At 45.1% G+C, this 23410-nt stretch overlaps 1 protein-coding gene across 4 annotated transcripts in view; it reads left to right on the top strand.

Annotated features, from left to right (window-relative positions):
- The first annotated feature begins 1179 nt into the window (after positions 1–1179).
- Positions 1180–23410, top strand: part of TAMM41 (TAM41 mitochondrial translocator assembly and maintenance homolog) — a 45422-nt gene continuing 23191 nt past the window's right edge. For all 4 annotated transcript variants that reach the window (XM_072941870.1, XM_006206806.4, XM_072941871.1 and 1 more), the window contains exons 1-4: positions 1180–1567; positions 4034–4216; positions 6601–6693; positions 13578–13728. In XM_072941870.1, the coding sequence (XP_072797971.1) occupies positions 1433–1567; positions 4034–4216; positions 6601–6693; positions 13578–13728 (562 nt within the window). In that variant the 5' untranslated portion in view covers positions 1180–1432. The remainder of the gene's footprint in view (positions 1568–4033; positions 4217–6600; positions 6694–13577; positions 13729–23410) is intronic.

Raw genomic sequence — 23410 nt, 5'->3', positions numbered from 1 at the left:
AGGCAACTTAGTTCACAGTGAAACTACGGTAACAGGTTCCCAACTGGTCTCCCTGCCTCTTCTGTCCTCACTTTGATCCAGCCCAGCACTTGAGCCTGACAGCTCCCTGCTCAAAACCCTACAAGGACGGAGTAAAATTGTAGGACACGGAGCTCAGGTTTTTCATTCCTGTTTCGCCGCGGGCTGATGGGATCCTAAGCACATTGCTTTCTGGACCGCTTAGCTGCTTCATCTGTAAAATGAAGGCAATCACCTCCTCTCACAAGGCACCTCCTTCCACAAGGGAATCAATGAAAATTGCATGTGGAATGCAACAACGTCACCCAAATTTCGCTCTACATACTGCTTCCCTTGTTGCTGAGAGGCCGTGCGCTCCAGGGGAGAAGGGAAGAGAATCTGTAAAGTCTCTGTCCTGGAAGTCAAACTACATCCTGAAAGGCGCTGTGATCTTGAGCTGGTTTCTCTAGTCATACATAAAGGGGTGAGCTCTCAACTGGGGTCCCGTTTCCACCACAAACTGCATGTAATGTGCCCTTTGGTGAGCCCAATCCACAAGGCAAAGGGGCAGAGACTGCCCCTCCCTTAAAATTAAATACAAATATCAGAGAAACTTGGTGCAGTTTTTTTATTTCTTCTTTTTTCTTTTTTTAACCACTTAAGGAGCACTGCCATACTCATTATTGGATTTGAAAAAGGTTTTAATGGGAACAAAGCACAGCAAAATCTTAACAGCGATCATCTCTGGATGGTGGGATTGGGCATGATTTTACTCTTATTTGTGTTTCCTAAGACTTCAAAATTTTCTGCAGTTTTGGAGCTGGGCGGAGACAACGGATGCACAACATTCTGAATGTACTGCTTCATCGTCAATGTACTAAATGTACAATTTTATGTTATGTGAATTTCACCTCACCAAAAAGATCTTTTGCAATACTACAGACATAACTTTATAGTCATTTATTAGAATGTGACTTGAGGTGAGAACAAAAAAGGACTTTTAAGGTTCAAAAGCAGTTCGACCAGCTGTCACTCCCTCTACCCACATGTCCCAAGTCACGATCCCAGACAGACAGCCTGCACTCGCTCCTCCGGCCACCAGGGGTCTCTGCGGAGGCCTCGCGTCCCCACCAGCGGGCGAGCGCCCGCTCTTGCGTCTTCGGAGCACGTGTGCGTGCGGGGGGGCGTGGCCCGGGGTGGCCGCCTGACCGGGGTGGCCGCCTGACCGGCGCGACCGCCGCGCCCACCTCCTTCCTTCTCTACCCGGCCTCTTGTGGGACCGGCCCAAGTCCTTGCGGGCCCCTGCGCTTCCCAGCCCCGGCGCCAGCCTTCTCCTGTGGGGCGGGGCCCCGACTTCCCTCTCCCACGCCCTGCTGGGTACCGGTGCCCCGCCGTCCTCTGCTCCGCCAGGGGTCCCCGTCTCTGGCCCGGCCCCATGGCGCTGCAGGCGCTGCAGAGCTCGGGGGTGGCCTTCCGCAAGATCCTGTCTCACTTCCCCGAGGAGCTGAGCCTGGCTTTCGCCTACGGCTCCGGGGTGTACCGCCAGGCAGGGCCCTGCTCGAACCAGAAGGTGAGCCCACGCCAGCCCGCGCCGGGAATGACCCCTCCAGAGCCCTAGAGCTGCCCGTCTGCTCTGCGCACCCCTCGTGTCAACTAGCAGAGCACAAACCTTACGAAAGTGCTCCCGGTGTAACGACAGCGTGAGCCGAGTTTTGAAGGATACGTAGGAGTCCGCTTCGGTCCAGAGCAAGAGATGCAGTTAGGTGGAGGGAGAAGCCGGGGCAAGACGGAGGAAAGGAAAAGAAGTACTTGTTCAGTGTTCTCAGCCTTGACTGAATATTGGAATTTTCTGGGAACCTTTAAAAAGAAAATACTGGTGCCTGGGTTCCAACTGGGGAGATTCAGCTTTAACTAGTCTGGGATGAGCCCTGGGCTTCAGGAATTTTAAAAACTTCCCGGGTGATTCTGATACGCAGCCAAGCTTGCGAGTCACGCCTGTAGTTGTAGGAGAAAATAGAAAATGATTCTCCTGGCGCCAGGAAGCTGACGGACTGATTGTAGGGGCAGGGCAGGTGCAGTGACATTAAGTAACAGCTCAAGTTAGTTCGTGTATTTGCCCAGGACGTTTAACAAGAATCTGTTTAGGACTAGGCATTGTTACTCTTCAGGGTTGGCTGAGCACGACAGCGGTGGGGGGACAGTTTTCCTTGTGACTGCAGATTTTTTTTCTTCTGTAAATGGGGGGAAAAGTTTGCTTCCAAGGTGGAGACAAGATTCAAGATATAGCAAAAGAGTGGCAGGCAGGTATTTTCCATTTAAATGAGGCTGCTAGTCACTTTGTCAAGGCTTCAGAGCTTTTGCTGAATTAAAAGAAGCAAAGAGTCTAGACAGAGCTGTTCTCTGCGTGCAGTTCGTGTGCTGGACTGGGTTTCTACTTGGTGTATGAAGTTCATGCACAGCTTGACAGTTCATGGTTATCTTTAATAAACGAAGGAAATGGTAGTGTGCAGATAGCAACAGGGCCTCCTGGATTTGGATAGCTGGCTGTAATTCGTCCTTCAGTTAACCTTCACCTGTTCACTTCCTGGTAAGGCCATCTATGCTGTTGCTGGGATTTCCTGTTTCCCGCCTATACTAGTATTTAAGTAATACTTTTCTTTAAATCAGCAACACATGAGAGAATTATAAGTGATAGGTATATAAGAAATCACAGGCTACAATAGGCTAGTTTTTTTTTTCTAACATACACTGACATAAAGTTTTTAAAAAAACACGTCTACCCGAAATCTTAAGTATCATCACTGGCCTGTGGATCACATTGTGGGAAACTCAGAGCGAGCCTTGCCTCCTGATTCTCTTCATTTTCCCTTCAAGATTTTCCTTTGAAGATTCTCTCCAAGAAAATGTCCTTCCTTTTTCCTCACCCTCATTCCCTGAAAGTTAGCAAGTCTCGTAGATTCCAACACCTCGGTCTCGCTGAGGTTGGTCCCCACCCTCAGGGCTTTAGTTAGTAGCCGGGAGCCTCCGGTGTGGTTTTGCATCCTTGGTCTCTCCTCCCTCCGGTGAGCTTTTCTGCAGGAGAACTTCTTAGCACGGCAGCCAGCCTCCCTTTCTGTCCTCTCCCATTACTCCCCTGTCTGCGTGCGTTTCAGCCACACTAGAACCAGTGCAGCACCCAGTACACGCCCAGATCTCATCTCCACCAGTGTCTTCCTCTCACAGGACCCCTCCCTTCCTCACGCTTCTCCAAATACTCCCACCAAGCCTGTAGGTTCTTTCCGACTCAGACTTCTCAGAGTCTTGAAGAATGTAATCGTATAGGAAAACTTCTTCCTTTCTGACCCCGTTCAGAGTGAAATCAGTGCATTCTGCCTTCATCTTTCAAGTCCCTTTTCTAATAATCTGTTCAATAATCTGTTCTCCCCAATAGCCTTTGAGCTCGTTACCTGTGTCCCAGGACCTGTTGGAGCTCATTGTCGGTGCTCCATGAGTAGTTGGCAAATGGGTTAGCGTTAAAGTAACTTATTTCCCCTCTGCGTAATACTTCATAGAGCTTATCCATATGGTGTGGTTTGATCTGGGAAAAAAATAGAGCACATTGAACACTGTTTAGATGACAAGCAGGCATAGTGGTTCAGCACTGAATTTGGAACCAGGCTATGTCTGCCACTCATTAGCTGTGTGTCCTCGGGCAAGGACTCTGTGCCTTGGTTTCCTTGCCTGTAAAAGGGGGATCCCCACAGTACCTACCCTGTAGGATTGTTTTGAGGAGAAAACGAGTTACAGTCTATATAATGTATGATGCGTTAGGTGAGGGCTGGCGCAGCATCACGTTAAGTAAGTGTTGTGGTTATTCTGTGTGTTGCTGGAAACACAGCTCTCGTTGATTCCAGAGACTTGCTTAGATTCCTGATGACAACCCCAGCTCTGCTGTGCGTCACAGCAGCAGCGGCGGGGCCTGTTAGAGCTTTCCGCTCCGGCTAGGTGCCTTTCTAGGAATTGAAACTGAAATAATTCTCTCTTCTTCACCTTCCAGAATGCCATGCTGGACTTTGTGTTCACCGTAGATGACCCTGTCGCGTGGCATTCAAAGAACCTGAAGAAAAACTGGAACCATTACTCCTTCCTCAAAGTTCTGGGGCCCAAGATGATCAGCAACGTCCAGAATAACTACGGCGCCGGCGTTTACTACAATCCGTTGATCACATGTGACGGGAGGGTAAGTGACTGGGGGCCTTCATCCTAACTTGGGTGGTTATTAACCTTTGTTATTGGAATACCAGCTCAATATGTATGTTCTTACAGTCAGGCGACGTTCACACTCCTGCTGGATGAAGGTGGTGAGTGTCTTTATTCTTCGCCTTTGGCCCAATTTTTTTTGGTTCTCAAATTTTAGTGGGCATCAGAATCAGTCAGAGTGCCTGTTGGACAGATTGCTGGGCCCCACCCCCAGAGCTTCTGATTCAGTAGGTCTGGGGCAGGGTTTGAGGATTTGTTTTTTTTTTAATTGAAATGGTTTTTTTCATATCACAATGTATTAATTTTAGGTGTGGAATGAAATTATTTGATATTTATATAGTGAGAGGATTACCCCAGTAAGTTTAACATCCATCACCACACATAGTTACAATTTCTTTTTTCCTGGTGACAAGAATTTTTAAGATTTACTCTCGTAGCAGTGAGGATCTGCGTTTCCAGCAACCTTTCACATGATGCTGCGGCTGCTGGTCTGGAAACATTTTGAGAACCACTGCTTTGGTCAGTGGGAGGAATAGGCAGCCCCCTTATAGGTCAGGGTGGAAATTGATCTTACCTAGAGGGAGGGGCAGACACTCCCAGGAAGAAGTTGGACGTAAAGAGGGTCTCACAGGTGTTTGGGAGCCTGCGGTGCCAAGTGGTGGGAAGCCTCTGGGTGCCAGCCGGTGGGTGGAATTCGATGATGGGCTGCTGGTGAGCAGGTGAGACCCCAAATTCTTGCAGAGGGTATCTCACGGCTGGGGCCCTGCTGAACTGTCTTTCCTATGAAGGGGACCAGTCTCAAAGAGGGCTGCCAAGAACTAGGCAGGACCTCAGCCTGAGAGGACCAGCAGGGAACTAAGTCAGATGCCACCTAGGGATGAGCTGGGCTGAGGATGACGGAGGTGCCCTCCACCTTTGCTTAGAGCAGTCATCCTTTGACGTGCAGATGGGTCACCTGGGGACCTGGCTGAAATGCAGATTCTGATTCCGGTGGTCTGGAATGGAGCCTGACTGTTTCATAAGCTCCCCGGTGATGCTCATGCTGCTGGTCAGGGGACCACACCCTGAAGGGCAGGAGGTTGTACTACTGACGTGAGAAGGATTTTGAAGACCTATTGTAACGTGGCAGGAATGAGTGCTGTGATCAACTGGTGATGTCTGCGTAGCCTCAGGGCCATATATTTACTTTTCTGGTTGAGGTCCAGTCCTGCTCCACCTGCATTTTGCCAGTGAGGAGATTGAAGCTCAGAGGGGGGAACTGACCTTCCTACAGTCACACGGCTGGTTAGTGACAGGCCCCCACTTCTGGGCAGTAGTGTTTCCATTTCCTGCCAGCTGTTCTGTGCCTGCGGTGAGAGGGGCTTTTCTGCAGTACTGTGGCCACAGTGCAGGGCAGGGGTCTTTGCAGCCAGCCTTCCACGTCCACTTTAGTCACCTCAAACATGTGGCTTTGTTCTCTCTCCATGATTAATATTATGCTGAGCTTATCTCTAATTAGTAGGTCCAAATAATATTACAAGCTCCAATAACCCAATGTTGGGGCATAATTATATGCCAAAGGGAAGGTGCTTTTTAATTGAAATCCTTTAGCTACTTTTTAGATATTTGCAGCCTGAGAAGGCTGTTTGGATACTATGTTCAGTGAATTGAGTCTGAAGATATTTCTCAAAGCAAATGAAATTCTGTAACTGGGACAGCTACATTTGGGGTTTGTGCAGATTCCTCCTGAAATGAGCTTGACCGTAATTCCATGTGTTCAGCCCTGATAAAGAGGTTTTCTTTTTGGAAGCTGCTTTGTAATTATAAAAGTGTTTGAAATAGTCAGTGTAAAGGATGTTAGTGAAAACTTTAAAAGAAAATTTCTTGTGCTGTGTAATGAAACAAGCCCTGGAAGCCCAGAGTGAAATTCAGGGACTATTTAACTCTGCTGCTCCTGGGGCCTCCTGGGCACGTCATTTATTCTCTCCGAGCTTCAGCTTTCCTATTTCTCAGGTGAGGAGCATGACCTGTGTCATTGCTTCTCCAGCTGTCTGTGGGGAAGGACCAGTTTTTTATTTCCAATCCACTGAGGACCAATGCCAGATTGCCTCTAAGAGCCATTCTGCCTTTAACAGTGCAAGAGCCCTGGATAAAATAGTGGTCACTTCACCCCGAATACCTGAGTTCACAAACTGTCTTGGAAGCTAATCCTTTGCAAAAAATTTTGTGGAGATGTGTGTTTTTACAAGGTAGGCAGTTTGAGTGGCTTTGGAAATCAAGCTTCTGATCTGACCAGAAATTTAATTTATTTCCTCATATTTCACGTTTGCACAAGCGTCAGAAGGTATTTTGCTCTTTTTCATGCCCGTTTCTTTTCCTTTACAGCTTATCAAATATGGAGTTATTAGCACTAGTATTTTGATTGAAGATCTCCTCAACTGGAATAACTTATACATTGCTGGACGACTCCAAAAACCGGTGAGTGAGTACCCTGTTAGGGAGGTCTCCTCGCTGCTCCTGACCTTACTTTGATCTTTGTGACTGCAGCGAGAGGAACTCCAAGACACAGAGATGAGTTCCAGACTCTGTCCTCCGTATGGTGTTTGTTGCCAAACAATATCCAGATATTCCCGCGCTACTCCTGCCCCTCTCTTAAGTCTTCCATTGTCTGAATGAATCAGGGTCAGAGTCAGTCCACGTGACCAGGGAGGGGGCAGAAGGGGTGCCCAGTGCCCTGGTGGGGCCTCTGCATACCCCGGGTCACCTTCTCTTCTAGAATGCACATGCCATGGGACACTGTCCACTGGTGGACCTCAGCAGTGCCTGCGACAGCGCCTGGCATGTAGTAGGTGTTCAGCAAATACTTGCTGAGTAAATGAATGAACCTGGTAGCCATTCTGAGGCGGTGGGTTCGGATCCCCTTTGTCCTCCACCTCAGACCGGCGGTGAGGTCCTGTCACAGCGTGCTTGCGTCATTTGGGGCGGTGCTGTAGGGGAGGCTGTAGGGACAGGCTTCTCTCTGGGCTTTACCGGAAGTGAAAACAGACAGAAAACAGGAAAAAAGTGGAGAGGACCTGAACTTTTGAAATGCATCTGCAAATATCAGGTTTCTTCTTTTTTGCACATGTGTAGGCTGTTTTCTGAGAAAGGATATTTTCAGAGTTTAAGAACTACACAAAATAGAGTTGCTTATCTCACAGCAAGGAGGAATTTTCTCTGTGCTGTCACAGGGTTTTAAGGGCCCAAAGAGGGGTGGTCTCAGATGTCCCTCCTGAGAGGGACTGCTCCTTTCTTGTCAGTTATGGGAAGAGTATTAGAGAGATTTATACAATCTTAGCTCACTTGGCTGTGTCATAAAAATCTTTTTTGATATACTTGAGAGGTCAAGATTTTCTCGCCTTGCATCTGGGCTTAAAAGTTATCAGTGTAGTGCATTAAAACGTACAGAAACACTTGATAAAACGATAGTTAAGTGGGTATATCCATATGTAAAAATTTGTCAAGCTGTGCTGGTTAGATTTGCTTAGCTCACTTTTTAAGTTCAGAAACAATAAGCTTTCTGATTTAATTTCATATCTATATAGACGAATTTCTCATTTCTAGGCTGGATAACTAATAAACCTCATAACTGAGCAGATAAATGTAATTGGAAATTTGTAGATATTCCTTTTCTTTCCAGGTTTCTTTTTAAATTTACACAGTACATAGTTTGATGGGAAGATTAATGAACGTGGAATTAGAAGCATTGGGTCTTTTCATTCTTGCTACCAATGAGCTGTTTATGTGATCTTAGGCAACTTGTTTTATCTTTCTGAACCTCGGGTAATTGATCTGTAGAATGGGGAAGGAGGATTGCCCCTCCTGCTTCATGAAGGTGGTGGAAAGTGGAGGCAGAATGGGAATGCTGGAAAGAACAGGTATCTTAGAATCAGACAGATCGGGGGTTTGGGTCCCAGCTCTGACACTACGCAGCAGTGTGACCTTGCACCAGCGACTTCATCTCCCTGGGCCTTGGGACATCCTTACCTGTGGATGAGAATGATGACACAGACCTCCAGCGGCATTTGAGAAAATAACCTGGATCTAAATGCCTGGCACCTAGTAGACACTTAGGAAATGATCCTGCTCTCTGTCCTTGCCTGTCTCAGAGTTACTCTGAGATAAAATGAGACATGAATGTGAAAATGTTGTATTACTCTCTGTACTATGCTTTGTGCTTGGAATATTTCAAGTTTTTTTTTTAAAAAAATAGGTTTTAGAAAACTGAAATGCCATGAAATCTCAGAATGGAACCACCAGAAGTGACCTCAGATTTCATCTACATGTCATGTATCCTGATAGAATAAAAATGTCACTTCAAGGCAGGTAGTAGCAGCTACACTCATGTCATATAAAATGGCATTTCCTGGCTAAATTGGAGAAGAAAATGTGATTGATAACAGTGATGATACCTCAGGCATATTAAGCTCTTACCACAAGAAAATTAAGCTTTCTTAAAAGTCACTTGAGGTGTTGAACATAACACATGATTTAAAAAAGTGAAAGTCATAAATGGGTGAATTAACTCTTCTGCCCTTTTTGTAGCTGCTGTTTCCCTTAACCATGGAAATCACTGTTAACCAGAGGATTCTCAGGATAACCATCTTTAAACTATTTTCACCTCTAGGTGGCAGCAAATATTAATCAAATTTAACAAACGAACTGATGAAAAGAAAGGGATGGTCAAATTTTGGACACAAAAAATTGGGTGAATGTCTTAAGATAGAATTGTGAGAATATAAATGTGAATTCTTTGTTTTTGTGTGTTTTAAAAGGAGTTACATTAAATTAAGTTGTCTAAAGCTCTAAAATGATCCTCCATTCTGCAAATAGAATAGAATTTCTCAATCACTAGCAATTTAAGTTTTTAAAAAGAGTATGGAGAGGATGTATGGGAACTCTGTATCTTCCATTTGATTTTGCTGTGGGTCTAAACTTGCTCTAAAAAGTAAAGTTTGTTAATTAAAAAAGAGAAATATAAAGGAGGACTTTGCTTAAAAAGATAGACATTTCTCAATCAACAGCTGACTGGATAAGGAAGATGTGGTATACACACATGCACACAGACACAGCGGAATACTACTAAGCCATAAAAAAGAATAAAATAATGCCATTTGCAGCAACATGAATAGACCTAGAGACTGTCATTCTAAGTGAAGTAAGCCAGAGAAAGAAAAATACCATATGATATTGCTTATATGTGGAATCTTAAAAAGACACAAATGAACTTATCTACAAAATAGAAACAGACTCACAGACAAACTTATGGTTGCCAGGGGATAAAGGGGATGGGAAGGGATAAACTGGGAGTTCAAAATCTGCACCTCTTGGGGAGTGAAGGAAATGTTGGCTCTCTTGATTGTGGGGGGTGGTTTCATCAGTGTATGCATCTATCAGAATTCACCAAACTACTCCTGAAATGTGTGTGGTTTGCTCTACCGGAGTCATACCACAATAAAGGGGTTTAAAAAAAAGAAAATGGAAATAAAATTGGGGCTATACAGAAAAAAAAGATGGACAGTTCTGGAAAATGATGAGTACAAATTAAATTCTATCATTCTTTGTCATTAACTCACCTCAAAATTGAGGAGATAACCCATTTTTATTTCAAGTACCACCTGAAGTTTCTGAGTCATTTACCAAGTCAAGAAGCATGAAAAGTGGAAGGTGCAGCTCAGTGGTAGAGTGCATGCTTAGCATGCACGAGGTCTGATGTTCAGTCCCCAGTACCTCCATTAAAAAAAAAAATCATGAAAAGTATTTAATAGAACCTTGTTGTGGCCAGTCTTTTAGTCATTTCCCTAACTCATTTAATCTCAGTTTGAATTTTTGTATTTCATATTGTTCTTAGTATATAGATAATTTGGCTTGAATTTTTTAAAGCATTTACATTGACATATAATGGTATTTTGCCATTTGTTAACAGGATTTTAATTAATTTTAATGTATTTATCCCAATATATTTTCTCTTTTATTTGCTATAAATATAGCTTTTTTGTAACAGCTTTATTGAGATAGAATTCACATACTATACAATTCAGCCATTTAAAGTGCACAGTTCTGTGGTTTTTAGTATATTCACATTTTGCAACCATCACCATATTGTAACTTTACTGATTTACTCTTTTGTGGATAGAAAAAATCCCAGTGGTACAAAAGGTCTCTGAATAGGACTTGGAAAGCCTGGCTTACTAGTCTTGGCTCTGCCTGTTTGTGAGCAAATCTTTGGGCCTCCAGCCTTTGAAATAAAAGGACTGAGTCATTCATTTACTTATTCAAAAGAAAACTGAGTTTTTTCTCTGTGTGCCAAAAGAATTTTTCAAGAAACCACCACATTGCTGGTCTCAAGAGCCCACAGTCCAGCAGGTAGAATATAAGGGTTTTTTAATCCAGCTCAAATGTTCATTGTTTCTTTTTGGTCCTCAAGCAAGTCCGTTTAGAAAAGTTAGTCTTTCTGTTCACTTGGAATGGAAAACTACTACGGGAAGTTCGTTTGGTTAATGGTCGGGTATTTGAACACGAGGTAGGGCTGTGTGCTTTGTGACTGTAACTTCACTCTTTGCAATTCAAGTTGTCTCCATGTGACTGTATTATAGAGGAGACCACATGTGACTTTCTCTTTTTTCCTATCTTGAAAGCTACTCACAAATCTCTCAAGTTGGGCTTTTGAAAGTCCCTTCAAGTGCTGCCCCTTCCTCTCTCCAGCAAAGGTTTTCCCCTTGGCAGCAGTGCCAGTGCTATCTCTGTGGTTCAGGTCAGGGCATTCCCAGTAAGATACAAACAGCTATTCACAAATCTGAGGACTTTCTTTTTTTCCCAGGCCTCTCTGGCAGCGTCCCACGAGTTCACTGGCTTTTCACTCTGAACAACAAATAACAGTGCTGCTGAGACAAGCTCCTAGTTCACCTTACACTGAGAACCAGGTCAGCGCAGTGGCCGAGGCTTCTGAACTGACGTTTTTCCTTCGAGTAAGGATGCTTTTATTTTCACTCTCTTAACCTTAAACAGCAAACAGACTGCCTTTTTTTTTTTTTTAACAACCTGAGTAAAAACTTTCTTGGAGAGCAAGGGGTATTTCATTGAATAGGAAATTTTCCCTGAACTTAGACTTCCCTTAGCATCTTTGACTTGTTAGTATCTCAAAATAGCTTCTATTTTTGTTGTGTTTCTATAAAAGCCACCAAAAAGAGAGGGAGGGAGAGAGGGGGAATGAAGAATGATTGAGTAGGACCTGGTGAACGAGGAAGAAGAACAGGATTTGGGAAGAGGCTTCCCAGGGTCTCTGCACAAATCCTGGGTCCTGGTCCGGTGCTACCATTTCTTATGGGGAGCTCTTCTGACCCTGGGGGTCTCATCTCCCCGCTGGTAAGATGAGGAGTTTGCCCTCCTGGATCCCTGATTCCGTATGGAGTATAAGGTTTGGGACAGTTTTAGACCTAAGAGTTAGTATGGGACCATAAATTTTGTTTTAATCATCTTTCAAGATAAAAATTAACCAGAATGGAGCGCATGAGAATAACTCGAAACACTTAGAGCTTGATTCACCAGGTCTAAGGGTGTGACCCTGGGTTTTGCATCGACTCATTATGCAGCCCAGGGCAAGTCACGCTCCGGGCTGCTCCTTGCTTTGACTTTCTGCAGAGGATTGCAGTCATGCTGAACTCGTCCAGGGGCTGAAAGGCTCAATGCAGGGCTGTTAAGTCCTTGTAATTGCGGAGGAGGAGGCAGTAGTGTGGAATTACTTACCTACATGGGACACGTTTGTATGTGATAAATATTCCCTTAAAAAAAGAAGTAGAGACAGAAGATAAAAGATAGAATTTTTGTAATAACCTATAAGGGAAAAAGAACATTGTGTGTGTATGTGTATATATATATATACACACACATACGCATAACTAATCGTTTTGCTATATACCTGAAACTAACACAACATAGTAAATCAACTATATTTCACTTAAAAAAAAGAATTTAGGTTCTTAAGCTTTTTACAATTAATTAAAAAAAATAGAGGAGAAAGTACACTTTGGGATGTACACCATTCTCTTTCCTTGCTATCTAATAAAATTTTAATTTGAAATTTCTTACAGTGAATGTGTCTTTTTTATGCTGTCTAAATTTTGTCAGAAATTGTATTTGATAAATAAAAGGCAATTTAAGCCCTATTTTCTTGAATAGGAGAAAAACTTACTGACAGCACTAAATGGTTTAGAGATGGTGAATATGTTTCAGGTATGTGGGAGTCCAAATTAGGGATTTCTAGACACATATTTAAAAAATGAATCAGAAGCAGCATGATGGTTGGGAGTGTGAATGGCACAACCACTACAAAGAGCAATCTGGCAGTTCTGGTTCTAAGTCTGTACCTTAGAGCAGCAGTTCTCAAAGTGTGGTTTCTGGACCAGCAGCCTCAGCAGTACTAGGGAACCTGTTAGAAACACACACTTTCAGGCCTCACCCAGGCCTCCTGAACCAGAAACTCTGGGGGAGGGGCCTACTTACACTTGTTTTGACAAGCCCTCCCGGAGATTCTGATGCTTCCTGATGGGGAGAGAATCGCTTGCTTTGAGCACCAAGAAACACCGAGGGAAGCTCACTTTAACTGTGGGTTCAGATGCAAGAGCTCCTTTCATCTTCCCAGCAACCTTGCGCACTTGATCGGGTGATTAACCTCACTTTACCGATAAGGGGCTGTGCAACAGTCACAGAGCTAGCAAGAGATGGTACTGGGGCTCAGACACGTTCTCTTAACTGCAGGGCAGCCTTTAAAAGCAAGAGTCTCAGAACACACCGGAGCAGTCTGTGTTTTGACGGATTAGAAGAAAGTCAGAGACGGCAGCTTCTGCTGTAGCTAACTTTCTCTCCGTTTTCCTTAGTCAAGTTCAAAATCAGTTCAAAATGGAGCATGAACTGCTCAGGTTAGGTACAGAGAAGAACAGAGGTGAGTTCTAAATAAGGAAGTAGAATGCCTTTGTCCACCATAAAAATAAGTGAAGGACAGTGAGATTAAAAAATAAACACATTTCCCAAAGGTCGTTTATTCCATTTTGTACCGATTTCTTTCTTAAAACTCATGGAGAGTTTCCTCATTTAAGAGAAATATTTTGTTTTCTTTCCTGTGTCATGCTTTCCCTGATTTTGGCATGAAACAGGAGACGCCAGAATTGCTTATTAGAATAATAATTATTTCACGTCAACTGGCCTGATACTTGAAGATCTTCAGGGCTAGGAGTTTGGGATAGTTTCAGTGTGTGTATAAACACAGAGATTGAGCAGTACTCCACTTCTGCAAGTTTTCTTCTGAACGTTCTGCTTTTTTTCAGGTGAAGATCATCGCACTGAATGAGAATGTCGCTCTCAGGTCAGCCCTGGATAAAAATCTCAAGAGCGCCGTGACCGCGGCTTTCCTCATGCTCCCCGAGAGCTTCTCCGAGGAGGACCTGTTTCTAGAGATCGCCGGACTCTCCTATTCAGGTCAGTCGGGTTCTCGCCCCGTCCTCTGCAGGGAGGAGGGTCGTTGCTGGAAGACTGCAGGCCAGGCGTCCTGCTCCTTGCCCTGCTCTGGGGCCGCCCCCTGGGTTCCGAATCGCGTCACTTCTGTGTCGCTGCAGTAGCCCCGGGGTGGGCCTCCTTGCCCCCGAGGTCTCTCCCTTTCCACATCTGGGCAGAGATGACCCCAGAGTAGGCTTTTCGTTGTTGTCATTGTTAGTTTTTATTTTGAAACAGTTTCAGACTTCCGGGGAAGTTTCAGTCGTCGTCTAGAAAACTGACACGTGCCCTTTCCCCCGAAGCATTTCACCACACTCGCTTTATCGTTCTCTGTATCAGTGCTGTCCAGAGTTAGTGAGTGGCAGAGTCCCCTGGAGGCCTTGTTAAAACAGACCCTGGGCCCACCTGGAGACAGCTGGCTTAGCAGACCTGGATGGGTCTGTGTTTTCAGCAAGTTCCTGGGTGATGCGCTGCCCCTCTGGGAACCCCACTTTGAGAACCACTGCTCTCTCTGGCTGTGCAAATTCACTGTATTCTGTATTTTTTCTGAACTATTACAGTGTAGGTCATACACAGCACGTCTCCTTTCGGCAGATACTTCAGTATCTTTCCTAAGAACAAGGACATTCTCCCCCAAAACTGTAGGACAGTTATCAAGTTGAGGACATTTAACTCCAGTACAGGACTTGCAGCAAATTGACAACCCATATTCCAGATGTTGTCAGTTGTCCAAATAATGTCCTTTGCAGTATTTTTTCCCACAAGTACATGATCCAAGGATCATATATTGTATTTAGATGCCGTGTCTCTCTTACCTTTTAATTTGTAATGTTCCTCAGCCTTTCTTTTTCTTACATGACATTCATGTTTGAAGTCTCCAGACCGGTGATGTTGGTGCCCTGAGAAGCAGTGTTTTCTCCCTTCTGGGCAAACACTGGGGAGACGTTTGAAGATCATGCAAATATCCCGCTTGTTACCTAACTTTCCCTCCTGGGGTGAGTTCCCATTGATGATTCTTGCTCGCTCCAGTCCTGACTGTGCGGGGTGCAAAGCGGTGACTTTCTGACCCCACCTTTCTTCATGTTAAGGGAAGCTTTCCCTCATTCCCCATTCGTCTGTTTACGTAGCTGAGTATTAACTCCCTTTCTGCCTAAACCAGTTGTACTCCTCTGAGATGCCAGGGCCTCCCTCACAGGGCAGGGGAGCTGAGGCGACGGGGCCCAGATCCCCTGGAGCTCCCGCACTCATCTGTTTCACATGTTAAGGATCCAGGTAAACTCCATGTACAGAAGGGAAGTCTGAGACTTAAAAGACTGTTTGAAAACCACTATCTTCAATAAATATCCTGAGTCAAAGAACTCTGTGCTCAAAGCATTGCAAAGGCAGTGTCCTCACTTTCCGAATCCCTGTGTAGATACGATTCCACGGACACGTGACGCTGGAGAGGACTTAGAGGGCCTGCTCTTCAGTCTTTTCCCAGAACACATCGAGCGTGAGCACAGCTGTAATTGCACCACTGGGGAGAAGGAGGGAAAGAACCTTGGTCTTTGTTTGCTTCCGGCTCCTTGTGGCCGCCACCCTGCCTTTTGCAAAAAGGCAAGGGGCAGCGTCCAGAATGAGTGGGCCTGTGTGGCGTGTGGGGAGGGGACACTCTCTTTGGGTGCTTCTCCCCGCGCTCCCCTGTGAATACAGAAGGACCAGAAGCCGTGCGGTGACTTTGTGGGAGAAGAGGCAGCACCATTCTCGGCTCTGCCCAGGCGGCCAGCCCTCCTCTGTTCTCCCTGTCATCAGCATCAGCGAGTGGTAGCTGGGTCCTAGGAGTTCTCTGCCAGTTCTGAGCACTGGCCAAAGAAGTTTATGGAATCACACAACTGCTCTCACCTATTTGCAGACTTTAAGTCAGCATTGGAGCTGCTGTCAGTCTTGAGCTGATTTTTGGAAGCTCCATGTTCTGTTCTCCTGGTTTCCCTTGTTGTTCTGTGAACACTTGCTGTCTCCTAACAGTAGCATCCTCTGTTTCGCTCCTTCTGTAGTATTTATCCAGGGCTGCCATGTAACAGCTCTGTACCAGGCACAGATAAGGAGGTAAGTCGGTAGATATGCAGGTAGGTAGGTAGGTGGATGGATCATTTGTTCCTTTATTCCGTCACTGAATCCTCATTCAACAACCCTGTTCATTCAGCACACGTCTATTCCTTGTGCTGCTCGCCGTGCTAGTGAGCACGACTCGAGTAAAACTCCTCATGGAGCTAAGCTTTTTGGGGAGAGACAGACAGTAAAGAAACAGTGAGCCAATTTCAGTCAGTGGTGAGTGCCGTGGAGAGAGGAAAATGTTAGGATGAGGGTAAGGCTGTGTCTACAGTGGGTAGTTGGGGAAGGCCCTGTGATGTGGTGGTGCCCGGGCTCAGATGGCGGCAGTGATAAGGAGCCGGCCCTGAGCTGTAGGGACGAGAGCGATCGGGGGTGCGAGTTGCTTGCTGAGAGGCAGGCTGCAGACCTTGGTGTGTCTGCCTCCAGCTCCTCAGCCTCGTCTCTCCTGTTTCTCGTCCAGCCTCCTCTTGTCTTCCTGCCATGATATTTCTCGTCACTCAGCCCAGATTTGGATCTGAGAACCTGGCCAAGTGTCCTACATTACTCAAAGAGGTTGGCTTCTATTTCCTGCAAAACTTAAGACACAGTTCTTGGCAGATCCTCTCCAGGGGGACCTGATCGCAGCTCTGCGCAGTCCTTACCTTATGAAAGAGACGTTCTCCAAAGTCTTCCAGTTGTTCAGACTGGGAATGCATTTTCCCACTGAAACAACATGATATATAACAGTTGTTCCTCAGCCAGGACACAGTAAAATGAATGGTGACCTCGTTCGTGCGAGGATGGAACTAGACTAGAGCAGCGGGGAGAGTGAAGGATCTGGGCCTGCGGGCAGGTACCTTTCTTAGGAATGAGACTTGCCCCAGGCCACATGTTGAAAGGCAAACTTTCCTCGCGTTTCCTAGGCTTCTGAGAACCCAGTATCCTTGAATTGATCAGATTCTGTAACTTGCGCAAACTTCCCAAGCCTCCCAAGCCCTCAGAATATTTCAAACTCCAAATTACCTACCAGTCCCATGTTTATTTCCAACTTGGACATTTATTTTCTACCTGTTTCCAGTTGAGAGAAGAGAGGGTGTCCCTCACCTGTGATGAAGTGCAACATTTCTTCTGGATGGGGGTTGGGGGGACATAGAGAAAACAGTGTCTCTGTGTCATTGGACAAGTTCCTGCCAGTAATTACTGGTGGAGGCGAGATGTGTCAGCATTACTAGTAATAATAAGAACTCCTGTATTTTATATAGGATTTAAGGATCACTTTAACTGCCCTGGGGTCAGTATTTATGGCATCATTGTTATTATTATTAATGAGGGTGAGAAAGGAGTAGGTGGAAGGTGAGAGCCTGTAAAATGGGGGAGGAGACAGCTTTGTAACCCTTCAGGTATTCTTAGAAGTCAGCATTTAAACAGAAAAAGAAAACTGAGCGAACTTTAAGGAGCCACCTCGAATGTTCTCATGTAAGTGCAGAGTATCAGAATGACTGATTTTAGGTAATGGTCCCGGTTTAACATTTATCAAGTGAATTGGCATCCCATACATTATAAAGTGTTAAAGCTGTAATTTCTGCTTGAAGGAACTTCACATTAATAAACATACGCAGTCACGGTGAGTCAGTGACAGACTTGAAAAACAGCACCTGTAAAAAGGCTGGGGTGTGTAAAGATCACGGCTCGTTTAGGGAGGAAGGAGATGGATGGGACTGAGGTCCGTGGCTTCTGGCAGGAAAAAGGAGCACTTTTTATTGTGTGCCAGGAATGACTCTCAGTACTTTTGACCTAATAACCAGTTTAATCCTCACCAACTCTTTGATTTGGGTGGTATAACGTGGCCCCATTTCACAGGAGAGGAAGCTGAGGCCCAAATCTGCCTAAGCTTAGTTGTCTGGTAAATTTGTAGGTGGTGGAGTTGGAATCTTAGCCCACGCTCTTGAACATTTCAATTCATTGCCTCTCTGGTATTTTGGAGAAGAGGTTAGACTCAGGTTGGGCAGGACTTTTGATACAAAATGAAAAGAGATGGGAATTTGACAACCTGTATGCAACTAAGAACCACAGAAGTCTTCAAGCACTGAAGGATGGTCCAAGATGTGTTGCTGTGGAAAGATAATTTAGACCAGGCAGAGAGGAGCCTGCAGGAGGATGGTTAGGACCATCTGTGTGTGATTGCCTCGTGTCCTCAGCCTCCAGAGCACGTGGTCGGCTCACTGTGCATGTTTGCCAGGTGGAGGGACAGAGCCTGGGAGTGTGACCATCCAGCCCTTCACTGCTTCAGTTAAGTAGTCTGTTTCATACCTGTTGTGGGGTTTTTTGTCATAATATTACTCCGTGGAAGGGAGGATTCCTGACGTGTTTAAAAGCTGGGGCTCTGGTGTCAAATTCTGGGGTTCACATCTCAGTTGTTTTGTTTCTGAGCAAGTTTCTCATCTCTGTGATTCAGTTCCTTTATCTCTAAAAAGGATTTTTACACGGATTAAGTTAAATCATACACATAAAGTGCTTAGCACAGTGCCTGGTGCACAGCACACACTCAGTACACATCAGCCCTCATTATTCTAGGTACATGTTTGCCTGGATTAACACAGCCGCCTGATACGGTGGAAGGGAGGGACCGCAGTCAGACCTGAGTTTGAACAGCAGGAACCTTTCTGAACCCCAGTTTTCTTACTTGTAAAATGGAAATAAGTGTCTCATAAAAAGGTTTTCAGTGAAGGAGGGAGGGTATAGCTCACATGGTAGAGCTCATGCTTAGCATGCACGAGGGCCTGGGTTCCGTCCCCAGTACCGCCACTAAAAATCAATCAATCAATCAAATAAATAAATAAATAAATGACCTCCTCCCCCTAAAAAAAGTTTACAATGAGATAATACTTACGGACGCCCCCAGCATCATACCTCATTGCTGACTGGTGCTCAGAAAATGACTGCCTTTGTGATTTATAATGATTACTGCGTATTGGCTACAGAGGTTTCCTCAGGCTGAGACACTGTTACTTGCTCATTCAGTGACTGACGGACACTCAGTTTGCCTCTGTTTATCATGATTTTATTGATGACACTGCTGCGAATCACTTTGGACAGATTTCTTTGGTAGGAGAAGGGGCCACGGGGGACACTTAACTTCCTTGAACACATTCTCCAAAGTGGAATCATGCTGTCAGCTATAATCATCACAGAACTTGTCACATATTGACAAACAATGCTGCCGAAGCTAGCAGCCTACTGAAAGCAGGTGGATTCGCTGGGCCCTGTCCAGTCCTTAAGGAGTGAGGAGCACCTGCAAGCAAGCACCCCTGTGCAGAAGAGAGAACGGGTTTCTTTCAACACCAGGTTGTCGGAGCCCAGGCCCAGCTACTTCTAGAAATGGGACACAGCAGCGAGGAAGTGGCCAGTTGAGTGATTCTTGGAGAGAAAAATTAGAAATGGAAGCCCGAACTCTAAAGTGTCAGTAAACATCTCCACTTCTGGACCTTGGTAAAAGCCAGTAAAGGAACTTTTTCTCTGGGGGGAGAATTACTAAGATTGATTCCATGGCAGTCACACCATCGGTAACCTCGAAGCAGTGTCGCTGGGCGACGTGCATGTTGGGGATCGAGTCTTCCAGTACTTTGGAAGCATGTTTCTGTCTGCTTGGCAAGCTGGAGCGTTTGCCGAAACCTCAGTTGGAACTGGTTTTACTCAGTCACTTGCTAATTTCTGGGTGTGCAACGCTCCTGAAGGGGTATCAGTCACCAGTACCTCTAACATTTATGGATTCCCTGCTGTGCATCAGGAATTGTTCTAAGTGCTCTGCGTGTAGTAACGCATGCAACTCTGGAAACCTGTAAACTGGCTACTATTGTTGCTGCCATTTTACATCGAAGCCCAGAGAAGTTAAGTGGCTTGTCCTGGGTCGTGTAGCTTGTAAGTCCTGAGCTTGGATTTGAACACAGGCGATCTGGTTCTAAAACCCGCTCTCTTAACCCTTCACCGTTCTACCGAGGGTCTGTTGAGGCTTGTATCATTCCTGGTTCACACCTGGGACCCTTGGGTCTCACTCCCCATCCCCTGTCACCTTTCTCTGCTTGTGTTTTTGTCACAGCACTGTCCCCCGTCTAAGATACTGTTTGGGGGGAGCTTCTTGTCTTGGGCCTTTGTTCTACTGCTGGAATGCAGAGGGCAGAAATTTTTGTCTTGTTTTGCTTACTCTGCTCCAGTGCTTACAGCACTACCTGACACATACCAGGTGCTCAGTAAATACTTGACAAGTAAATGCATGGATGGTTATAATGTCAGTTCCCTCTGGGGCCAATATCGTAAGACTGACTCCTCCCCAACCCTCCCTTCACCTGTCCACTTCGTGTCCTCTAAAGTTTGGAACAGAAAAAGTGATTCAAACTTACATCACCAAGTACAGCAGCTTTCTAATCTTACCTCGTTCTCTTTCACATGTGAGTTAGTGCAGTGGTGGTGTATTTTCTGCAGTGGTGGTGTATTTTCTGCTGCTGCAGAGATATTTTTGAGGATGTATTTTGAATGGTGTGTTAGACTGCCTCCTAGAATTACTGCCTTAGTCATCTTTGTTAAAATAAGAATTATTTTGTCCACCTGCAAAAGAATGAAGTCAGACCCCTGACATACTAAAAATTAACTCAGACTAGATCACGGAGATGTAAGATGTAGCATGTAGGAGCTAAGTGTAAGAGTGCAAACCACAAAACTCTGAGAAGAGTGACTTTGGATTATGCAGTAGTTTCTTAGATATACACCAAAAGATACAGATACATACAGGCAGAAAAAGATTAATGGGACTATATGAAAATTAAACTTCTCTGCTGCAAACAAAACCATCAACAAAGTGAAAAGGCACCCAACAAAACAGTATAAAAAGAAATTTTACACATCATGGAAAAGATAAAGAATTCTTAGAATGCAAGTAAAAAATAACATAATATAGAAGTGAGCAAAGGATTTGAATAGACATTTTTTTCAAACCAAGTATACAAATAGCAAATAAACACATGCAAAGATGCCCACCATCATTAGTTATTAGAGAAATGTCGGTCAAAACCACAGAGACACCATTTCACACCCACTACAATGGCTGTAATCAAAGTGACAGGTGAGAACAGGTGTTGACGAGGATGTGGGGAAATTGAAAAGCTCATGCATTGCTGCTAGGAATGGGAAAGGGTACAGCCACTTTGGAAAAACAGTTTGGCAGTTTCTCAAAATATTAAACTTAGAGTTAATAGATGACCCAGCAGTTTTACACCTAGATAACTACCTTGTGAGAACATATGTCCACTCAAAACTCATACACAAATGTTCATAGCAGCATTATTCATAATAAATGGCCAAAAAGTAGAAACAACCCAAATGCCCATCAACTGAGAGGTGGATAAGTAAAATGTGGTAGATCCATACAGTGGAATATTATTTAGCCATTAACGGGACTAAGTACTGATATGTGCTACAACATGAGGAACTTTGAAAAATTATGCTAAGTCACAGGAGACCGTATCTTGTACAACTCCACTTATATAAAATGTCCAGAATAGGCACATCCGAGGGATAGAAAGATTAGTCCTTGCCTGAAGCTGGGGGTGGGAGGGTGGAGGGGATGGAGAGTGATTGCTGGGCACAGGGTTTCTATTAGGGAGGCTGGCCTGCTAGGGGTTGATGGTGGAATGTTAGATGGGAGATGGTCAGAAATTAGATGGTTGCATAGCTCTGTAAACATAGCAAAAAAACCCCATGGAATTATATACTTCGCATAGATGAATTATATGGTATGTGAATTATATCTAAAAAGAACTTTATAAAGTGGCTGTTATTTGCTGTATCAACTTCCGCTTGGACTCCTGTTCTGGGACACTTCCATGCTGGAAATCCCACACCGTAGCCTGCACTGAGATGCTCCGTTTTCATGCCACTTGCCGCCAGAGGCAGAGCCTACATCTTTGTGTCTCCAGAGTCCAGCGCAGCTCCTGGAACTTAGTAGCCACCCAGATATTTATTGAACTGAGGTGACAGCAGAGGTGTGGCAGTTGGTTTAAGAGGGGAACGTCAGCCAGCCATTGTCTTCAAAGAGTGAGGACTTCCTGTGCCCTCTCTCCTTTGCCAGCCCCACAGACACATCGTAACACCAGTAGTAGCTGCTTTACTGCTGACAGAGCATTCCTTACGCCTCAATCATTTAAACCCCAAAGCAGCTTTGTGAGGTGAGTATGACTGTTACAGCCATTTGACAGAGAAGGAAACTTATTCAGAAAGGGCCAGTAGCTCAACTCCAGCCCCCAGGGCCTTTCTGCTCACATCCCTAGTTGGTAATGAGGTCCCTGACCCCGGGGCGCATGCTGGAACCATTGAGCAGGCCAGCTGCAGAGGAGTTGCAAGCCTCCGAGTTTGTCTTAGTTCACATCAAGGAGAAATGACCCTGTTGTTACCCGTTGGATAAGACTGGCAGTTCTCTGGCTTGAGCAGTTAAGAGTTAAACCCACCAGCAGAGGCGGACAGTAAAAGTCAGCAGTCAGTTTTTCTCAATCCCTGTGTTTTGTTGCAAGCATATCTCTGAAGGAAGAAAAACTGATTCTTATGATCAGATGCTGGTTCATGCTGTGCCCACGATTTTATTCATTTTGTTTTGAAGCAGCGGGTAATAAGCCCATTTGCTTGCCGCTCCCCATGGCTGAGCTGGTTCTGCTGCACAGCAGTTGCAGAAATTCAGTTCAGCAGGCATTTACAGATGTGCCTTCCGTGTTCCCGGCAGTGCACAAGGACCTGGGGATGCAGGGACGGGTGAGCCCCAGTCCTTGTGCTCAGAAGGCCCCTGCTCTCCAGGCCCTTTCATCACAGCACGCAGTTGTTCTTCGGAGGAGAGTTTGGATTTGTTGCTTTTACACTTTGGTAAAATACAGTCCCTTTCTTGGAAAGTTACTTTCCAAAATATAAGACCTTTTTGTTTGTTGAATGTACAGAAAGAGAAGAAATGATACAAATATTTAGAACTCTGTAACGGTGACACAAACCAATCTTTCACTTCAGAGCCAGCCATGTTAGATTCAGGGTTTGACGGCGCGTCATCCCTTCAGAGATTTATGGTAAAAACGCTTACAGGCTCTGAATAAAAGGGTAAGGCTTTACATAATCGAAAGCTAACCCCCGCCTCTCCACTCACATTTGCCAAGACAGCATATCTGTGCATCTGTGATTTTATTTTAAAATGCTAGAAATAATTTGCCAGCATTGCCAAAGTGAGGGAAATGGGGGAGAGTGACAAAGTGAAGTAAAACTAGTCCCTAAGATGTCACTGCCCTGCTCCTGAGAGGTGGCTGGGCTTTGGGCAAGCTCTCTGCACCGCCATCTCCTCGTCAGTGAAACCGAGAATAGTCAGCACCTTCTCTGATGGGGCATTGCCAGCACTAAAGGCGATAGCAGGTGTGAAACACACCATTAAAAAGCCCACAGTAGATATGTATCTTATTAGAGCAAAAATAGCCGTCTTTAATACGTTGCTCTCCCACTGTGCCCCTGAGGAAGCACAGCTGTCACCCAGATTTGGGTGGCTTGGCCATCAACGTGTTAAATAGACCTTTTGTCT

The sequence above is a fragment of the Vicugna pacos genome, chromosome 17, assembly GCF_048564905.1.
Source record: "Vicugna pacos chromosome 17, VicPac4, whole genome shotgun sequence".
NCBI lineage: Eukaryota > Metazoa > Chordata > Mammalia > Artiodactyla > Camelidae > Vicugna > Vicugna pacos.
This window is presented reverse-complemented; position numbering and strand designations above follow the sequence as displayed.